Source organism: Lagenorhynchus albirostris, chromosome 8 (genome assembly GCF_949774975.1).
Source record: "Lagenorhynchus albirostris chromosome 8, mLagAlb1.1, whole genome shotgun sequence".
Taxonomy (NCBI): Eukaryota; Metazoa; Chordata; class Mammalia; order Artiodactyla; family Delphinidae; genus Lagenorhynchus; species Lagenorhynchus albirostris.
In genome coordinates this window covers 21,022,088-21,040,800 of record NC_083102.1, presented here as the reverse complement: position 1 = coordinate 21,040,800, position 18,713 = coordinate 21,022,088, and the positions used below count along the sequence as shown (strand labels likewise).

General features: G+C 35.0%; 1 protein-coding gene across 9 annotated transcripts in view; it reads left to right on the top strand.

Annotated features, from left to right (window-relative positions):
- Positions 1–18,713, top strand: part of MKLN1 (muskelin 1) — a 360,180-nt gene that overhangs the window by 267,219 nt on the left and 74,248 nt on the right. For all 9 annotated transcript variants that reach the window (XM_060156656.1, XM_060156654.1, XM_060156651.1 and 6 more), the window contains 3 exons: positions 1,427–1,504; positions 4,409–4,474; positions 16,277–16,389. In XM_060156656.1, the coding sequence (XP_060012639.1) occupies positions 1,427–1,504; positions 4,409–4,474; positions 16,277–16,389 (257 nt within the window). The remainder of the gene's footprint in view (positions 1–1,426; positions 1,505–4,408; positions 4,475–16,276; positions 16,390–18,713) is intronic.

Below are 18,713 nucleotides of genomic sequence, written 5' to 3'. Positions count from 1 at the left end.
AAGCTGAAGGGTGTGGTTACCACTGAGTTTCATAATTACCCAGAAAAGAAAGAGATTAGGGAGGTTTTTGTAAATTACGCAGTCTCTGGCAAGTATACAAGTCACAGAGAACAGACAGTTTTACTTATAAATTCTTTGGAAAAGTATTTGCTTTCAGTGACTAAATGAAGCAAAAGGGAATCCTTTATTCAGATTGAAATCAGAGTCAAATGACAGAATTTATAGTAAGGGTAACTCTATAAATTATAATCTGTTTGGGTTCATGTCAAAGAAAACCCTAGTTTAAAAAGTAAGGAAATGTTATTTTATCATATAACAAGAAGTCCAGAGATAAGGTAAATTTCATGGTTAGTCAATTCAGTGACCCAGTTTCTTAATCTCTCTCTGCCCTGTCATCATTATAGAGTTGATTTCATTATCAGACCTCTACAAATGGGCTATAGCAGGAATGTACATTTGCATACAGATTCTGAACATTTCCAGAGGAACAAAAGTGCATTCTTCTTCTCTGTAGAGTCATTTAAAAGTAAGGAAACATTTCCTTGAAGGCCCCCCCACACCCCCCACCAGAGATCCTCATGTTTCATTAGCCAGAATTGGGTTTCATACCATTCTTAAACTAATCTTTGTTGAGGGGCACAGGATTAGGACTTGATAATAATTTGGGGTAGAATGGATATATGTGGGGAGTTCAGTCCCCATGACCATAGTAGTACCTAGTGTAACAACTAGTTACTGTACTGTAACAACTCCTCTTGAGAAGGAGATTTAGAATTTATTAATGAAGTAAGTAAAGCATAGTGAAACATGAGTCCCAGCCCCACCACTCAAGAGCTCTGTGATTTGGGTTAAATTCATTAATTTCTCTAAATATGCATTTCCACATCTGTAAAATGAAGATGATAATGCCCAATTCATAAGGCTGTTTTTTAGAATTAAATCAGATAAGTAAGATAGCACAGATTCTAACATTTAGTATTCAATAAATATACTATTACTATTACTGGTGCTTTTATGTCTATGTAGTTTTGTACTCAAAGAAAACTCTAAAAATGGTATTTTCACTTTAAAGGATTAGTTGTTTTTTTTCCTGAAAATACAAGGGCCTAGACCAAAGTTGTTGGAGCTCCCATTTCCTTCTCTAGCTTTTTTGTATAGTAGTAGAAAAATGGGGGAAACTTAGTAAGCTTAGTATGAGCTGCCACTAAAACAATTCGTTTACATGGTTGTGTCAACTAATACTTTGCTATTTATATTTGAGGTAGCATAAAAACTGAACTGACACATATTTTATGAAAATGTGCTATTGTATTAGTGACATATTAGTAATTTTCTTTAATGTAGGCTTCTACATTTTGGTCTTTTTTGCTGTAATAAAAAGTGTAAGCTGTTAGGGTGTAATTCTCTCTTTCTTTGATATTTGCAGATGGCTTGTTCAATCAGTATATCAGTCAACAGGAATATAAGCCACGATGGAGTCAAATCATTCCCAAAAGTACCAAAGGTAAGTCCTACCTTCTAGGTTGTGGGTGCTTTTCCTTTAATGTCCCAGTTTCATGTATCCGAAGGTAGCTCAAGTTTCACTGTACCCTATTAACGAAAAGCAGGTGTTTAAAACAAGACATAGGTTCCTCAACTAGATGGCAGAGGAAGTTTACTATATTAAATTTTTCTTTTAAACCTTTTTGTTTTATTGCTATAACAGAAGGTTGGGCATTTTTTACACAGAATACCATCATAAACTGCTTTTATAGAGACACTATAAAATTATAGGCTCTTGTGTTGTAATCCCAAACGTGGCCCTGAAAAACCTTAAGTTCTGCAGAATTGCTCACAAAAGCTAATAGGGCTTATGAGAGAAGTAGAAATGGGACATACCATTCTAAATCTGTGGAACTTTATAATCAGATACTAATAATAAAAACTAATGATAAAAACTAATAATATAACCAGATACTAATAATAAAAAATAACAATTCTAATAAAAATAAATACTAGTACAGTTAAATATAGGCATTTATATTGAGCATCACAGTGATTTTGGAGCTTTAAACCCTGGGGCTCATGCTTCTTTCTTTGAGCTGTAGACCCTCAAGCTGAAGACCACCTCCTGTGGTCTTCATACATTGCTAAAGCCTTCATTTTAAGTGTGAGAAAGCTTTCCTCAAATAGTGTTAAACATTAATATACTGGAGAAAATTGCTTATGAACCTCCATGATTTCTGAGTTATATAAGCATCATTTTCCTGCTTTATCAGTCATATATGAGGTAATTTTCTTCAGAAGTGCATGTTGTAGCAGACTATTATATTTGAAAACTAATGGATTAAATATATAAAAGGCAAACATACTGACAATCTGTTCCTTTTTTTAATGATCAAATATCTGTCTTCTTTATTTATTTAAAATTTTTATTTTACTTATTTATTTTTGGCTGCGTTGGGTCTTGCTGCGCGCGGGCTTTCTGTAGTTACGGCAAGTGGGGGCTCCTCTTTGTTGCAGTGCACAGGCTTCTCATTGCGGTGGCTTCTCTTGTTGTGCAGCATGGGCTCTAGGTGCGCGGGCTTCAGTAGTTGCGGCGCATGGGCTCAGTAGTTGTGGCTTGCGGGCTCTAGAGCGCAGCTGGCTCAGCAGTTGTGGCACATGGGCTTAGTTGCTCTGCGGCATGTGGGATCTTCCCAGACCAGGGCTCGAACCCGTGTTGCCCGCATTGGCAGCTGGATTCTTAACCACTGCACCACAAGGGAAGTCCCTATTTTTTAAATTTTTTTTTTTTTTTTTGTCTGCATTGGGTCTTCATTGCAGCACACGGGCTTTCTCTAGTTGCAGTGAGCAGGGGCTACTCTTCGTTGCAGTGCACGGGCTTCTCATTGCGGTAGCTTCTCGTTGCAGAGCATGGGCTCTAGGCGCTCAGGCTTCAGTAGTTGCAGCATGCGGGCCCTAGAGCACACAGGCTTCAGTAGTTGTGGCACACGGGCTTCAGTAGTTGTGGCGCATGGGCTTAGTTGCTCCGCGGCATGTGGGATCTTCCCAGACCAGGGATTGAACCTGTGTCCCCCTGTATTGGCAGGCGGATTCTTAACCACTGTGCCACCAGGGAATTCCCTCTTAATCTGTTCTTGAAAGTGGGAATACTGACTTTACTAATTGGGGGAAGAAGGAAAAAAAGGGTGAAACTTCAACAATAATGAGCTATAAATTCTAAACCTAGCTATTAAAAAGGAGAAAGAATTTGCAGGAAACTTCTGAATGATTAGTGCTTGAATATGGCTTCAGTTTTGCATCTTATTTATAATATACAAGAACTGATATTTCAGTCTTTTTCATAATACCCCTGTGGGATTAGTAAAAACTTGGATGTTCCCGGCACTTCCCTGGCAGTCCAGTGGTTAAGACTCTGGGTTCCCAGTGCAGGGGGCATGGGTTTGATCCCTGGCTGGGGAACTAAGATCCCACATGCCACATGGCGTGGCCAAAAAATACATAAATAAAAAATAAAATGCCTTTTACCTAAAAAACACAATTTAAAAAAAAATTGGATGTTCCCTATTTTACATAGGAGAAAGCTGATACAGGGAAAGTTATTACCTAAAGTAATGTATTTCAGTTAATGGGAGAGTTACAAAGAAAACCTCAGGTTTTCTGGTTTACATCAAGTAAGGCATTAGAATCCTGTAACCTTTTGAACCATTGAAATTAAGTTATATATAAAAGATCTGATATAAAATAAGATAAATATAAGTTAAACAATAGTTTTTTTCTTCAGAGGTTTAAAGTTTTCACTGATTATATTTAAACCTGCCTATTAAGCTTTGTGATGTAAATAAGAATCAAAGGGAAGCAAATCTTACATTTTGTCAGACAGTACTACTCAAATAAAATAGCTGGGAGATTATGTGGGAGATGATTTTTGAAATATTGGCACAAAATTAATACAGTGATGAAATTATCATTAATGTAAAACTTGATAGCATCTTAGTTTTCAGTAGCTGGTTTTATGAACTTTAAAACTGCTCATTATACTAATAAACCATGCCTGGAGTTATAGACCTGTGATCTAGTTCTGTGATTGTTTTCCATCTTCACTTTGTCACTTCACTAGTTTAGAGATTTTACGTTTTTGTGGAATATCCTGTGTCTTTGCTGATTTATGGCATTGGTCCTAAATAAGTTGAAAGTAGCTTCCAGTTGCATTAAGAGCCTGAAAGCAATTAGAAAAAAAGAGCAAGATAATTATTATAAACTTAGTTATGTCATATTATGTCTCTTACGAGTCCTCTTATTCTTAATATTGAAAGAATAAGTGTGTGTTATTCTCGCTACTCATTACAGACTTATGAATGAAGTTACTCTGGATATGCAGTTGTTCTGTGGTATTTCTTTAAAGAAAATATTGTTTCTACTTCAGGTGATGGAGAAGATAACCGACCAGGAATGAGAGGAGGCCATCAGATGGTTATTGATGTTCAAACAGGTGAGGACTACTTGGAATGGAAAGCAAATTCTTCAAAAAAAATTATACATTTAAATATCAGGTACTCATAAATGTACTTCTTTCCATTCCTTACCAAGTTAAATGTCATTGGCCATAACCAAGTAGCAAAGAAAATAGCCATTATCTACAGGTAATAACCTAAACTAGGCAATGGCACGTCAGGGAGGGGAGGCTGCTGCACAAATGAAATTAGATAACCTAAAAGAAATGTAACGTGCAGCCCCTTAGAGCCGTGTGTGTGTGTGTGTGTGTGTGTGTGTGTGTGTGTGTGTGTGTGTGTGTGTGTGTGTGTGTGTGTAGTTTTATATGTGTTTGATTTCCATAGTATACTGTGGAGTATTTCTGGATTTTTAGTGCATTTATATTTTAATGCCGTAATATGGGAATTGTTGCAGTAAAAGAGAATTAAGATATATTTTAGAGGGAGAGAATATAAAATTAAGTAGCCTAAGTGTTGGTAGATGCATAAATTGCTAAACACTGTCCACAAGCCTATAAATAATTTGTTTTAGTCTTCTTTTTAATTTTATTCTGCAACTTGATACTGAAAATTTTGCTTAGGTTTCTACAGCCTAGAACAACTTAAATACCATTATATTTAGAGGTTAATGCTAAAATTATAATAGGTTTCAAACTACTGTCTTGAAAAGCAAATAATACCAAGAATTTTGTATAATTTTATTATTTGGTTTTAGAAAACTTTACCACATACAATGCCAGTATCCACCCAAATAATATTTTACTTTTTCCAAGTGTAATAAAAACTCTGTTCTATTATTGTATTATGCTGACAATAGTGCTTCAGGAATAAGGTTTTTTTGACTCATTATAATTACTAAGATTATTGCAATGCAGATAATCATCATCTAGGCATTAATGCATTTTCACAAATGTTTTATAAGTAAAAGGAGGAATTATAATATTTACAATTAACTGCTAAATTTGTGTAGTAACCTGTGAGTTTGTTTCAGAGTATTATTAGGGTCTCTTTGGAAAAGGTTCATTTTGAGGCATAGGAATTCGCTTTCCTTATCTTGGCCCCTCTTCCCAGACCCCTTCCTTCCCACAAAAATAGGCTTGACTCAGCTGTAGAGTCCTAAGCATCTTTTTTACTACCTGAGAGTTCAGTAAATACGCACATGCTTATTTCTCAAAGAACCAGATCTATACAGAAATTGGTTTTTTTAATCCAAAATTAAATACGGTATAAAAAAAGAGTTGAAAATTTGTGTTTAGATTGTCTACAGTAGCATTTCTCCTCTTTTGAACATACAGTGGAATTTATAATGCTGTTCTTCTTTTTCTCAGTCACGATGAAAATATTATTAAATTCTTTTTTTTAATTGCTAATAAAATACTAAAAAAGAGTGTTGAAAAGCTACTTTAATTTTCTAGACAAAATGCTGTTTTCCTTAAATGCAAAAGTAATGTGGTTTACTTTAACATTTAAAGTTCACCTTATCAGGGAGCAGAAGGAATTTTCATAGTGCTTACTGTGTTGCTTATTATGGAATATGGACTGTATAAAATAGGTAAAATAAATGTGTAAGAAAAGAGGAAGTTTTTCTCTTTTTTTGTAATCCATGATATTTGAGAATGGAAAATGAGAAGATTCAAATGATAGGCAAATATCCTGACAGAACTTTGTGTGAGCAGAGTCATTGACGATTAAATGCTGACTTTTCAGGTCAGAGATCCTTTAAGTAAAATACAGCATATAGTGATAAAGGTCCACATATTTTTCTGTAATATCTTGGTTTTATGCATTAAGGGCAGGGTTTCAGCAGACTCAAGGTCCTTATCCCCATTCCCTTTAAAAAAATATTTCAAGGAGAGGAAAAGGGTTGTTTCAGTATTTACTTGGTTTGCTTTAGAAACAATAATTATAAGAAAGCAATGACTTAAAGTAAGTCATTGTAAATAAGTAAGAATGACTTATTATGGGCATGGGATATATTCCAGATGGAATCATTAAAGGCATAATCTCTCATAGTTTCTGAGGCTTTATTATAGGTTGACAAAGGTCTACAATGAAAAATTGATCAGTATCCATACTTCTGTATGAGCACTAGTTGATAAAAATGTAATAAAAGTACTTTGTGAATATATTTTTAAGCAAATATTTCTACTATAGGAAATTTAGGGACTTAGCCATCAATAGAGGAATTTTTATTTAGAGCCATTTTGTGTCTGTTTCAGTGCTTTTTTTCCACCACCCCCCCCCCAAACTTTCTGAATGCTGGGTCAAGCTTTATTTAGGTCCATGTGTGATGATTAAATGAGATTTTGAGCCTTTAACAGGAACCAAAAATTTAAAGTCTGGTAAAACTAAATAATCATGATAGTTAATATAAAGTTGTCCATAACTCAAGTGAGCTTGATGGTCAGTATGTTACCATTACCACTTATAGTGTGGAAACAGTACTGTGTGAACGGTGAAGTTGAGGGGGTTTAACCACATTCAGATGATCCTTTATATGAGTAATAGGGAGTATGGGTTATAGGGATGGTGTGTAAAACATATTGATATGGAATTCTTTATAAATATATATAAATGAACTGGTGATGCAATTAGGGTTGGGATCCAGATTGAGATAGAGGAGAAATGCAGCTTCTGAGGATTCAGGTGTCTGGAAGCGGAGAGAAATGTAAGGAAAGATGCCCTAGGAGTCAACCAAGTCAGAAAAAGCTTTGAACTTTCATAAGACTCTAGAACAGTGGTTTAGGTTAAGTTTAAACATGTGTCTGGTTGTGAGGGTGGGTAATCCAGGAATCTGATATATCAAGAGAAAACAAAAGGAATTTTAAAAATGCCATTCAAAAGTCTAGTAACTGCCATACCCTGGCATTCCGACTCTTGTTTCAGTTAACCGTTGCTGTCTGTATTCCTTGCTATCACCATGCTCTATCCTTTTTAGTATTTCCTTGTTTTCTTAGATGAGGCTTCATGAATGGGCTTTAAGGAGGCCCATGATACTCTTGAAATGGTATGTAATATTTTTGTCTGCCTTTGTGGAGTTTATTGGGAAGATTCACTACCTATATATTTTTTAAAGGGTTAAATATTTCTATTAAGTTTTGACATTACATGGTAAGTAAATACTGCTGGTATTCATATAAAATTTCAAATGAAATTCCTTGCTCTGTGTAAGTGGTATTCATTGTTGAAATAATAGTGTTTCCAAAGTAAACTCTTGCCCACCTTTCCTCTACTCTTGTTTTTTTCCCAGATTATTTGTTGCTAGATATAAGGTGGGTGAGGAAGAGAGTAAAGGTGATAAAGTCAGAGAGGTAGTGAGGGGCAGTTGTGTTGAGTTCTTTTGTAAGAACTTTAACCTTTACTCATAGTGAGATGATTAAAGGAAAATATTGTTGGGTTTTGAGAAATGTTACTGACTTTGCATTTTAACAAAAAACAAATTAGGTGAAGGGCAGAAGCAGAGCGACCTTTAACGAGGCAGTTCCTTACCAGAGAAGTGATGATAGCATTGGCTTTTACTAGAGTGGTGATCACAGTGTTGAGAATTGGTCAGATTTGGGATGTATTTTGAAGATGTCACATACAGCTGACAGGATTTACTGATGGAATGGATATGAAGTGTGAGTGAAACGAGTAATGAATGACTCAAGGTTTTGACCTGAGTAGTTGGGAAAATAGTATAGCCTTTCCCTAAGATGGGTAAAACAAGTGGATTAAATATGTTGGGTTGTTCAGCAACTTGTTTTTAGACAGGTTGAGATGCCAGTTAGACATTCAAGTATATAGATACGTCAAGTAAGCGGTTAGATATATTGTTTGGGGTTCAGGAAGACAGGTCCAGGCAGAATAATCATTTCCCTTTCTGTATTTACATAGCACTTTGTTCATACTATTATTTTTACTATAATGATTTCCAGATTGTTTTAGAGTTGCTTGTGTAGGTGTTATGTATCCCATTCCTCTCTATTCAGCTTTCTCCTTTCTACCTCCCATCCCCAATATTCTTATTGACAGGGGAAAAACAAGAATCTTGCATTATTTATTTTTATGGCCGCAAAGCCTGGTATGGAGTAAGTGTGTACTGAATATTTGTTGAACTGAATCAAAATTTTAAAATCCATTTTCCTTCGAGTTGAAAGAAAAATACTTACTTGGAAACTACACTCTGATATTGCTTTAAACCTTGATGACTGGATTGTGTCATGATGTCATTTGTTGTAAATGCTAATATTTTTCTGAGGTGAATTTATGTTATTGGTTATACTCTAATATATTTAAATTTTCTGGTGATTCTGTTTGTTCTTTTCTAGTATATAGACTATATTTCCTTAAAGCTGTAGTTCTTATTACCTTGGAATCTAGGTAGAAAAATTAAAGGTTATGTAGACTTTGCATTTTTTTAGGGTAACAGTTGGTGCTTTCTGAATTTAATTTGGGTGTAGGAGCAGAATCTGGGATATCTTTGGGATTTTTTCCTCTAGAAATTGTACTTCTATTGTAAAATTATTAATAGCATAATTTACCAAGGTGGTTTCATATACTTTTATTTTATCATTTATGTACCAGAGTCTTATAACTGCTATCATCAGGTTGATTTTAATTATCTTCAAAGTTGTATTTCTTGTTAAGTCTCTGAAAGAACCTTTTCTAGTCCAGACTTACTGATATAACAATTAAATATAGTGGTTGGAGGTTGAGTGTGTGGGAAAGAAGTGTGTGTGTGTGAGAGAGAGAGAGAGAGAGACATATCTGGATTTCAATCCTGACTTTACCACCAACTTTTTGTTTGATCTTGAATGAGTTATAATGACAATAAAAACAGGAATAATAAATTAAGTTGCTGTGAGAGTTAAATGAAATAATGTCTTATATGTAAGTATCAATATATATTATTTATATAATATGTATTTTTATATGCAACATATTAATCTACAAATATATACTGATTAGTTCTGCTGAGAGAATTTGATGTAAATTTAGAGATCTTTCTTTTGTGTTTGTTTTTTTGACAGAATCTCACAGTGGAAATATTTTTAAACAATTTAAAAATTTTTGAAAAGCAATTTAAAACAACATGAAAAGCAGTGCTGTGTTGAGGGAAAAAATATCTCACTCATAATTCCACGTTCTAACTAACCAATAGTATTTTGGTATAATTGTTTCATCTTTTGTATATATTGCCCTTATTGATGTTTTACAAAGGAAAGGATAAATATACTTTTAGATTTTTAGGAAAAAATATTAAAATTCATTTTAAGAACTTTTTCGTTAAGGATTAGGTTAATTTAGTAGTAGAGTGACTTTCCCCAAGTAGAATTTGAAGAAACTAGAAGTTCTGTCTTTATAAGGTTGGTGCCTAAGTAGTGAAATACAGTTTAGAGAAGCCCAGTCCTTATTTTAAATATGCAATTTGAAGGTTTCCTAAGCAAGGGTTCTTAATCTGTTGAAGTTATATACAAAATTTTCTTTGTATGTACATTTTTCTGGAAGAGAATCCATGAATTCAGATCATCGAGTTAAGAACATCTTCACTAGACTAAAACTTTTTATTTTTAACCTGAGGAGTAATAGTATTTATTAAATACCTACTACATGTAGAGGTTGCGATTAGCACTTTTATATGTTCATACGTTTCATTTACAACTGAAAAGGTAGATACCTTCATTTTGCAGAATAGGTCGTGCTGTGTCCAGGGCTGTGGAGCTGGGATTTGAACACAGGTCTGTAGGACTGTCTGGCTCCAAAGCCCATGTTTTTGCTGCTGTTACTATAGTGGTTCTTAGTTTTCTAATGCGGAAGATACAGTGAAAATCTTAGGTATGATAGGTGAAAACAGAAAATACAGTAGATTGTGAGGGCTAAGTCCTGAGACCTCAGCAAATTTTAAATACATAAATACTAATAAAGCGTATCACTTCACTTATAAAATACCATAAAGTGAAATTGAAAAACATAGTTGATTCCTTTACATCCTTATTAAAAGCTATTGCAGATATAAAGAGTGAGGAACAATAGCTGACCTAATAATTGCTAACATTTATTGAGTGCTTCCAATGTGCCAGGTATTTCACTAGACTGAAACTTCATAGAGCTCATTTCAGCTTCTTTTAAAGTGACTTATATTTCGAAGCAATTATTGCTTCCCAGTGTTTCGTTTATCTTGTTTTCTTAAATATTAAAAATTAATAGTCCCTGAATTTTCTTTTCCTTTTTCAGTCTGTAGATATTTTTTTCATTTTGCTACAGTTTTAAGGATAGACTCACCATTTTAAAAAGTACATGGTGGCATAAATTTTACTCTGATTTTTCAAAACTTTCTTCTATCCTAAGTGAATTCTATTATTCTTACCAGAGAAGAATGTAGTATTGTATTGAATGTAGTAGAGAAGGAATGTAGTATTTTGTCCTACTTGGGAGTGTATGTCAATTTTATTGATTTATTGATTTATTCCTATACCTGGCATTTCTCTACTTAGGTTATTCAACTCTGAATTGGGTTTCAACTCTGGGTAAAATAAGGCAAATAGAGAAAAAGGCATGTCTGTTTTGCTTCAGTGTGGAAGTCTGTCCAGATGAAAACTTAAAATATCCATGGTACCAGGCAATTCTTTGTTCAACTCTCATTGAATTTTAAGAACCTACGGTACCAGCCTTTTTCTCTCTCTCAAGCAGAATAGGTAGTAAGATTTAGGCAAAATCCCAGTGTTTGGTATCTATAAAAGAAGTTGCTTGTCACTTGAAAGAACCGTTCTGTGGAAATCTGAACCTCTCTGACTGTACCAATTATATGTAACGTGCTTTCATTTTTTTTTTAATGCCACATAATGGTTTTCCTTGATATTCTTTAAAGAAGCTATTGAAGAAAGTAGGTAAACATGGGTTTTAGTTTTTAAATACAAATATATTCATATGGCTGTATTTCTGTAGCTACGTATGACACGAATTTTTTTCTTTCATACTGTTATCAGAAAGGAATTCTAAAATATAGCCCTAATACAAAGTATATTGTCATAGGCAGAAAATACAACCTTTTAGCAGGGAAATTACAATCATATGTTGAATTCACCCAAAAGATCAGTCTCTAGTTTTGTAATCATAGCCTTATGTAAGAAATATAGCTCTCGGGACTTCCCTGGTGGCACAGTGGTTAAGAATACGCCTGCCAATACAGGGGACACAGGTTCGAGCCCTGGTCCAGGAAGATCGCACATGCCACGGAGCAACTAAGCTCGTGTGCTACAACTACTGAGCCTGCGCTCTAGAGCCCATGAGCCACAACTACTGAGCCTGCGTGCCTCACGCCTAGAGCCCGTGCTCCGCAACAAGAGAAGCCACGGCGATGAGAAGCACGTGCGCTGCAAGGAAGAGTAGTCCCCGCTCAGGACAACTAGAGAAAGCTCGCGCGCAGCAACAAAGACCCAACGCAGCCAAAAATAAATAAATTCACTAAAAAAAAAAAAAAAAAGGCTACACAAAAATTCACCAATTAAAAAAAAAAAGAAAGAAATATAGCTCTTTTTAAAAAGAGAGACAGATGAATCCAGTTGATAATCTGCTGGGTTTTGAGAGTTCAAGGGAATGGCTAAAGAAGGTAAGGTTAAAGAGCATATAAAATATCTTTCCCCTTCTAACTTATTCTTCCCTTCAAAAATTCTAATGTCAATCTAATGTCCTATTAACTACACTTTCAGAAGGATTAAACTCTTAAACTAAATGTCCTGACAGGGTTCATTTTTATTTTGAATATAAATTTGTGTTTCTTAAAAGTTTTTTTTTAATTTCATTTGTTTTTCTCTTAGTGTCTACATTAAACTAGGAATTAAGCTAACCTCTTTTACAAGCCTAGTAACCCTCCACCTACCTCTTCTTTTTGACACTTGAATTTTATCTAAGGTTGGGCCCATGTTATGTCAGTGCATAGTATATGCATTCTATACTATTTCAAAGTGGAAAGATGGATTTAATTACGAAAATAGTGTGCCATCTTGTGGAGGATTATGCAATCAGCATAGTCTGACTTACCCCTAAGGATCAGAGGAGGAGGATAGATATTGCAGTTGGGCTTATAAAATAAAAAGCCTGCTTCTTTGTGCAAAATGGTGTGAAGATACTGCTGTGTTAACATTTCTACCTTTTTCTTAGTGTATATAAGATTTATAGATTAGTACTATTGGTAGTAAGTAGTTGTAGGGGTTATTTAGTACTGATACGAAAAAAGACCTGTAAAAAAGACTGGTTGCATTTTAGCTTTTGTGGCCTGAGCAATAACTGATTGATTGATTGGTGATTGATTCATTTAGTCTCTGAGAATGAAATTGGTTTGATATCTTGAACACAGGCTATTATTGGTCACTTATTTCCCATCTTTCTGTTTCCCTGGCTCCTCCTTTTCAGTAAGTCCTATATGCTGCAAGTTCAGATCTGACCATGTCACATCTCTGCTTAAAATCTTCTGTTGCTATTTAATACTGTACTGTCTGTGGAGTCGAGTTCAAAACCTTTATATTGTCATTTAACCCATTTCATTATGTGGCCACTACCTGTCTTTTTAACTTACCTCCACTTCACTACTTTTTTTTGTTCTTTTAAAATAAACAGTGCATTTATTCACCACACAGTTTTCACCACTGTGCATGCATTATTTAATTCTCATGGTAGCTTTAGGAGATAGGTACTCTGTGCCATTTTAGAGCTGAGGAAACCAGTGGTTAAGGAATTTGGTGTTGGTCACACAGCTGTGGTGATAGAGCTGCAGTTCCATCCAAGATCTGCCTGACTTTAGATTCTGTGTCTTTTAAAACACTTTTTTGTGTGTTTTTCTGTCTCTGTACCCTTGTTTTACTTTTTACCCTGCTTGGAAAGTCCTCTTCTCTTTCCTTCATTCTACCAGCAAAGCCACTTTCTGATGCATAGGTCAGATACCACTGTCACCATGAAATCTTCCTGAGTCCCCTCAATCTGGTATATTCTCTTCCCTATTTTGAACCCCCGTGGTGCTTTTTTACCTTTCTTACGACACTTAGTCTACATTGCATTGTGGTGATTAATGTACTTGTTTTATATTCTTCACTAAATTGTAAGCTCCTTGAGGGTAGGGATGATGTCTTCTTTATTTTTATTCTCTAAAGTGCCTTGCCAATTCAGATTAGTACTCAAAAAATGTTGAGTGAACATTTCAGTGAGTCTGAGAGAAATAGCCTCTGTAGCCTGTGCTCCTTTAAGAAAAAATACAGAGAAAGGGCTGCTGCATGAGGAGGATTATACTGCCCTAGGGATGTGCCTGAATTGTTATATAACCTATAAGCATGAGAGTGGACATCGTAAACCAAGCTACTGCCATGTTGCAAATAATAGCATTTTCTTTTTTCTACTTTCTTCTCACTACAGTTTTGTCTGATTATTTCTATAATCTTTAAAAGTTTTTGATATCCTTTATGCATTAAATAATATTTTTGCTGGTGTTTGGATAATATTTCATTCCTGAATGATTTAACTTAAATGATTAAATGATTAAAATTTTCTTACACATTTCATTCAGGTATGTCCGAAGGTCCTGTTACCGTCTGATTCATTCAGTTTTACTATTAAACTTTAACTGGGACCACAGAGCATTCACGAACAAGAATGACATCTTGGATTAATTCCATTGGGATGCTTGCTCTGCGCCAGATTTTATTTTGCTCAGCTATCAATGAGGCTGTTGTGGAAATGTGGGTTTTCTTTGCTGTGAGAATTTATGCGTACAAAGAGACCTGCTTTTCAGAAAGAACATTGAGAACCCAGATCCCAAGAGGAGGGGTTATTAAAGTTAGTGAACCAGGGTAACCTTATCCAAAGGGTGCCCAGAAACACTGTAAAACAAAAGGTCAATTGCTATTGCTATTTTAGTTATATACCCCCTCCCTCTCCAGGCTTCAGAATTTAATGGGGTTAATTGCATTTATAGTGAGGCCTTGGCAAATAATTTTTAAGTCAGATGAAAATTCTTTAATTTTTTTCCTGTAGAATTCTCAGTATCTGGGCATTACTGTGTGCCATTTGGGAAACAGAATGTTACTTAACTAATGATAATGGATTGTTTTATACTTCTGAGAGATGGCAGTTTTCTAATAGTTTCCATTATTTCACATTTATATAGAGCCAAAAGTGTTCTAGGTACTGGGTTAGACACGGAAACATACAATAATACTGTTTTAATTGCATCAGTAGTACTTAGTAACTACAAAGTATCTTGTGTATATGTGCATGTTTTAAAGGTAGAAATGCTGTTCATGCTTGACACCCTTCAGAATGTTTTCATGTAACGTATATATGAAGAACTTTACCACCACACTGAGAGTTTGTGAATGAAAAAATCAGGACCCAGGCAAGTTAAGTGACCTATACCTGATTACCCAGTTAGCACTAGAACTGTTCCAGTGGTCTGTTCTTATCCAGAAGCATTGTTTTAATTTCCCCTGGGTTCTTTCACTTAGAAAATTCACTTAGAGTTTGAAATTATATGAAAATATGACAAAAATCTCTTATAAGACATCTCTATGAATGGCAAGAATTTTCTTAAGTAGTGTTACAATATTTCCAGGTGCATTTCAACCCTTCATGATGGGATGTAATTTAGATGACAGTCTCCGCATATATTGGCCTAGGGCATGTCAGAGAGTAGATGGCTTTATAGTTTTCCTGTAATGTATTATATTTAACTTAAAAAAATGATAGGCATTATAACAAGTAGACATAAGATATTTACAAAGGGAAGAAATATTTGAAGAAAGGAAAGGCACTATTATTTTATAAAGAAAGGTAAAAATTTTCACTGGTCACGGAGCAAATGTTTTATCACATGATAAAGTCCATAGGTATAATAGACATTTCAGAATTAGAAGAAACCAAATTCTCAAGGTACCTGGAATGACTTAAAAGTTGATTTCTGAGGAGTTAAATCCACCATAATATATTTGGAAAAATTTCCCCCAGTTTCCGTGGGAATATCAAGGCTATGCATCACTTTATTCTTAAGATATCTAACTTTAACTCACAGCTAGTTTTAACCATTGTTTTTTGTATTGTAATAGAAAACAGTTTTAATGTGAAGTTTTTTCAGAAGTAGCTAGATAGCTTTATATTATATTTTGCACTGTATATTTCTTCGGGATTTCTTTTTTTTCTTTTCCCTTTTTTTTTTTTTTTTTGCGGTATGCGGGCCTCTCATTGTTGTGGCCTCTCCCGCTGCGGAGCACAGGCTCTGGACACGCAGGCTCATGGGCCTAGCCGCTCCGCAACATGTGGGATCTTCCCAGACCGGGGCACGAACCCGTGTCCCCTGCATCAGCAGGCGGACTCTCAACCACTGTGCCACCAGGGAAGCCCCCCCTCCCCTTTTTTTTTTTAACTATCTGAAGCTGCTTTGTTAAGAAGCTGGTAAATGTAAATTTTTTGTGGCCTGACATAGAAACTCCTAAACTGGCTGCACATCAGGATTCCCCCTGGACACTTTAAGAGTACTGACTCTTTTTACCCACTGAGGACCTATGGAATCTGAATCTTAGGGGATGCCTCCTAGTTATCTTTGTATTTATAAATCTCTCAAGATAGTGGTTCTGCAGCAGCCCTTCCGTATGCCTGTATTTAGGAAATACTAGTATTTATTTTGGAATGTTAACCAGTTTAAAAATCTCATTTTTAAGTTTACTTAGATGTACCTTCTTAAATGATCTTAGAAGCAATGGCTTTATCTGGGTGCCTATACTTAAATTTTGTTCTTAAGTTTATTTTTTTTGCACATATTTTTCTTATTTTCACAGAGACTGTTTATTTGTTTGGTGGCTGGGATGGAACACAAGATCTTGCTGACTTCTGGGCGTACAGTGTGAAAGAGAACCAATGGACATGTATCTCTAGAGACACTGAGAAAGAGGCAAGTTCTCAGACTTTTCATCCATCTGTATTACGATAGGGGTGTGGTCGTACACTTCTTTTTCTGAATGATTTGTATTCTTTGTAAATGTCTATCAGCAGTGATAGCAGAAGAATTTGTGGTGACAAGTTTGGTTTAAGTATTCTTGCATTCCAGCTTCTATACCTGGTTCTTCAACTATTGGTACATGAACAAATCTATTTTATAGAGATAAATAGAAATGGGTATCTAATGTAATTTAGGTTTTAACCACTTTAGTTAAAATGTAACTGTGTAACTATTATTTTTCTTATGTTCTTGTCACCTCTACTCTTATTTTGAACATTTATCTTATTTTTATTTCCTCTGGAAAAATGTGCTTTTGGTTCCTCACTGTCTTACTATTTTGGCCCCTCACTATTTGACTATCTTATCAGTTTTCACAAATGATGTATATTTTATTTTTAACTAAACTTGTATGTATGTATTCATGTGTGAGTCTGTCTATTGATACATATATACATAAAGCTTTTCCATAGTGAATAGGATGTCTTGGATTTACGGCATTCTTTTATTTAATTTTTTGAATTATGTAAGTGCATAATTAATTATACCCTGATATAAAGCACATATTCATATATTATTTTTTAAATCATTATAGAATTTTTTATTGTACTTTTCCCTCTAAGCAATTTCAGATTACAAGGTGAAAAATAAACTAAAACAAAACAGTAGTAGCAGCAAATGAAAAGGGGAGGAAAAGACCTAATTCAAAACCACTGATTTTAATCTAGAAAGGCCATTTTTTTAAAATCTGGTGCTATGTCTTTAATCTTAGGAAATTAGATTCTTGTTTACCTGGTGTGTTCCTTTGTTAATCATTTGGGTAGTTTTTATCTTTTTAAAGAGATCTTAAAATTCTGATTTCTATTTATTATCCCTGTGAAAATGGCCTTTGCCTTTTCAATATTAAAGTACCATTTTCTGAAATGATTATTTTTATCCTCGACAAAAATAAAGACAGATCTTAAAAGAATACATATCTGATTTCTCTTAAACTATTTTAAATCTTAGTTGTATTTGTAATTATTCTTGCAAGAAGCCTACAGTTCATCCTGAAATCCTCCCTCTTCTTCATTGAGGGTATCTAATTAGGGCCTAAAGTTCCACCGGTTCTAGCACTCCATATTGCGTTTCAGATGTTTCTTCCTCTCTATTCCTTTTGGCACTAATTCCAACTTTGTGGTTTCTTTCTTAAACGTTTTTGCTTCCATTGTTGATCTCCAGGTCTATTGTCCATTCATTAGCACAGTCTTTAAAAAAAAAAAAAACATTTGGCCATGTGACACCTCTGCTTAAACCCTATGGTTAGCTTCAATCCCTGTTTCTGTTATCTACTGCATTCCATATATTACATTACAAGCACCCACAAAACTTTAGTGGCATATAGTAATAAGCATTTATTTTGTTCACAAGTCTGTAGATTGGTTGGGCTCACTCATGTGCTGGGAGTCAGCTGACTGTCAGCTAGTCTAGATTAGCTTCCGAGACTACTTGGCTCTGTTCTACATAGCCACTCACCTTCCTGTTGGCTAGCATGAGTCTTGTTCTCGTGTAGGGGCAGGGCTGCAAGGAGGATGAAGTAGACATGAGCGCTCAATTAGATATATTATTGTCCCATTTTCCCCAAAGAAGTCATGTGACCAAATCCACAGTTATTGGGTGATGGGCAGCACTATCCAAGGGCATAGATACAGGGAAGTGTGAGTAATAACAGCAACAACAATAATGAAGTTTATCTACCTTAGTTCCTTTTGCTTAGAGTAAAAACTTGAAATTTCTCATCATAATTTGGTCCCCATCTACTTTTCTAGCCTCATTTTTTGACTTTATGTGCTAGCCATACTTATAGTTGCTAGAATTATTCAACGTTCTCACCTGTGTTCTTTGTAATAGTGTTTTCCCAGTTTGGAATTAACAGAGGCTGCTCCTCCCGTGCACCCAGCTTTTATGTAGTGTATGCCTACTTACTCTTTAAAACACAGTTCAGACTTCAGTTCCTCTGTGAAGCCTTTCTTGACTTCCCTAACCAGAATTAGAAGCTTCCTTAGGTGTGAACACTTAACCCCTTACATTCCTTGAATGGGTTACTATAATGATTGGTTTACATTTCTGTTTCCCTATGGAGACTCTGAATTCCTTAAGGCGTGGATCATATGCTTACTCTTCAGTGAGTAAATAGTTCAGATAAGTTAAATAAAAAATTAATGCTGGAGAAAAGCAAAGGAATGACAAATACAAAATTCAGGAGAGTGGCTGTTTTGGCAGGAAGCGGCGATGGATTA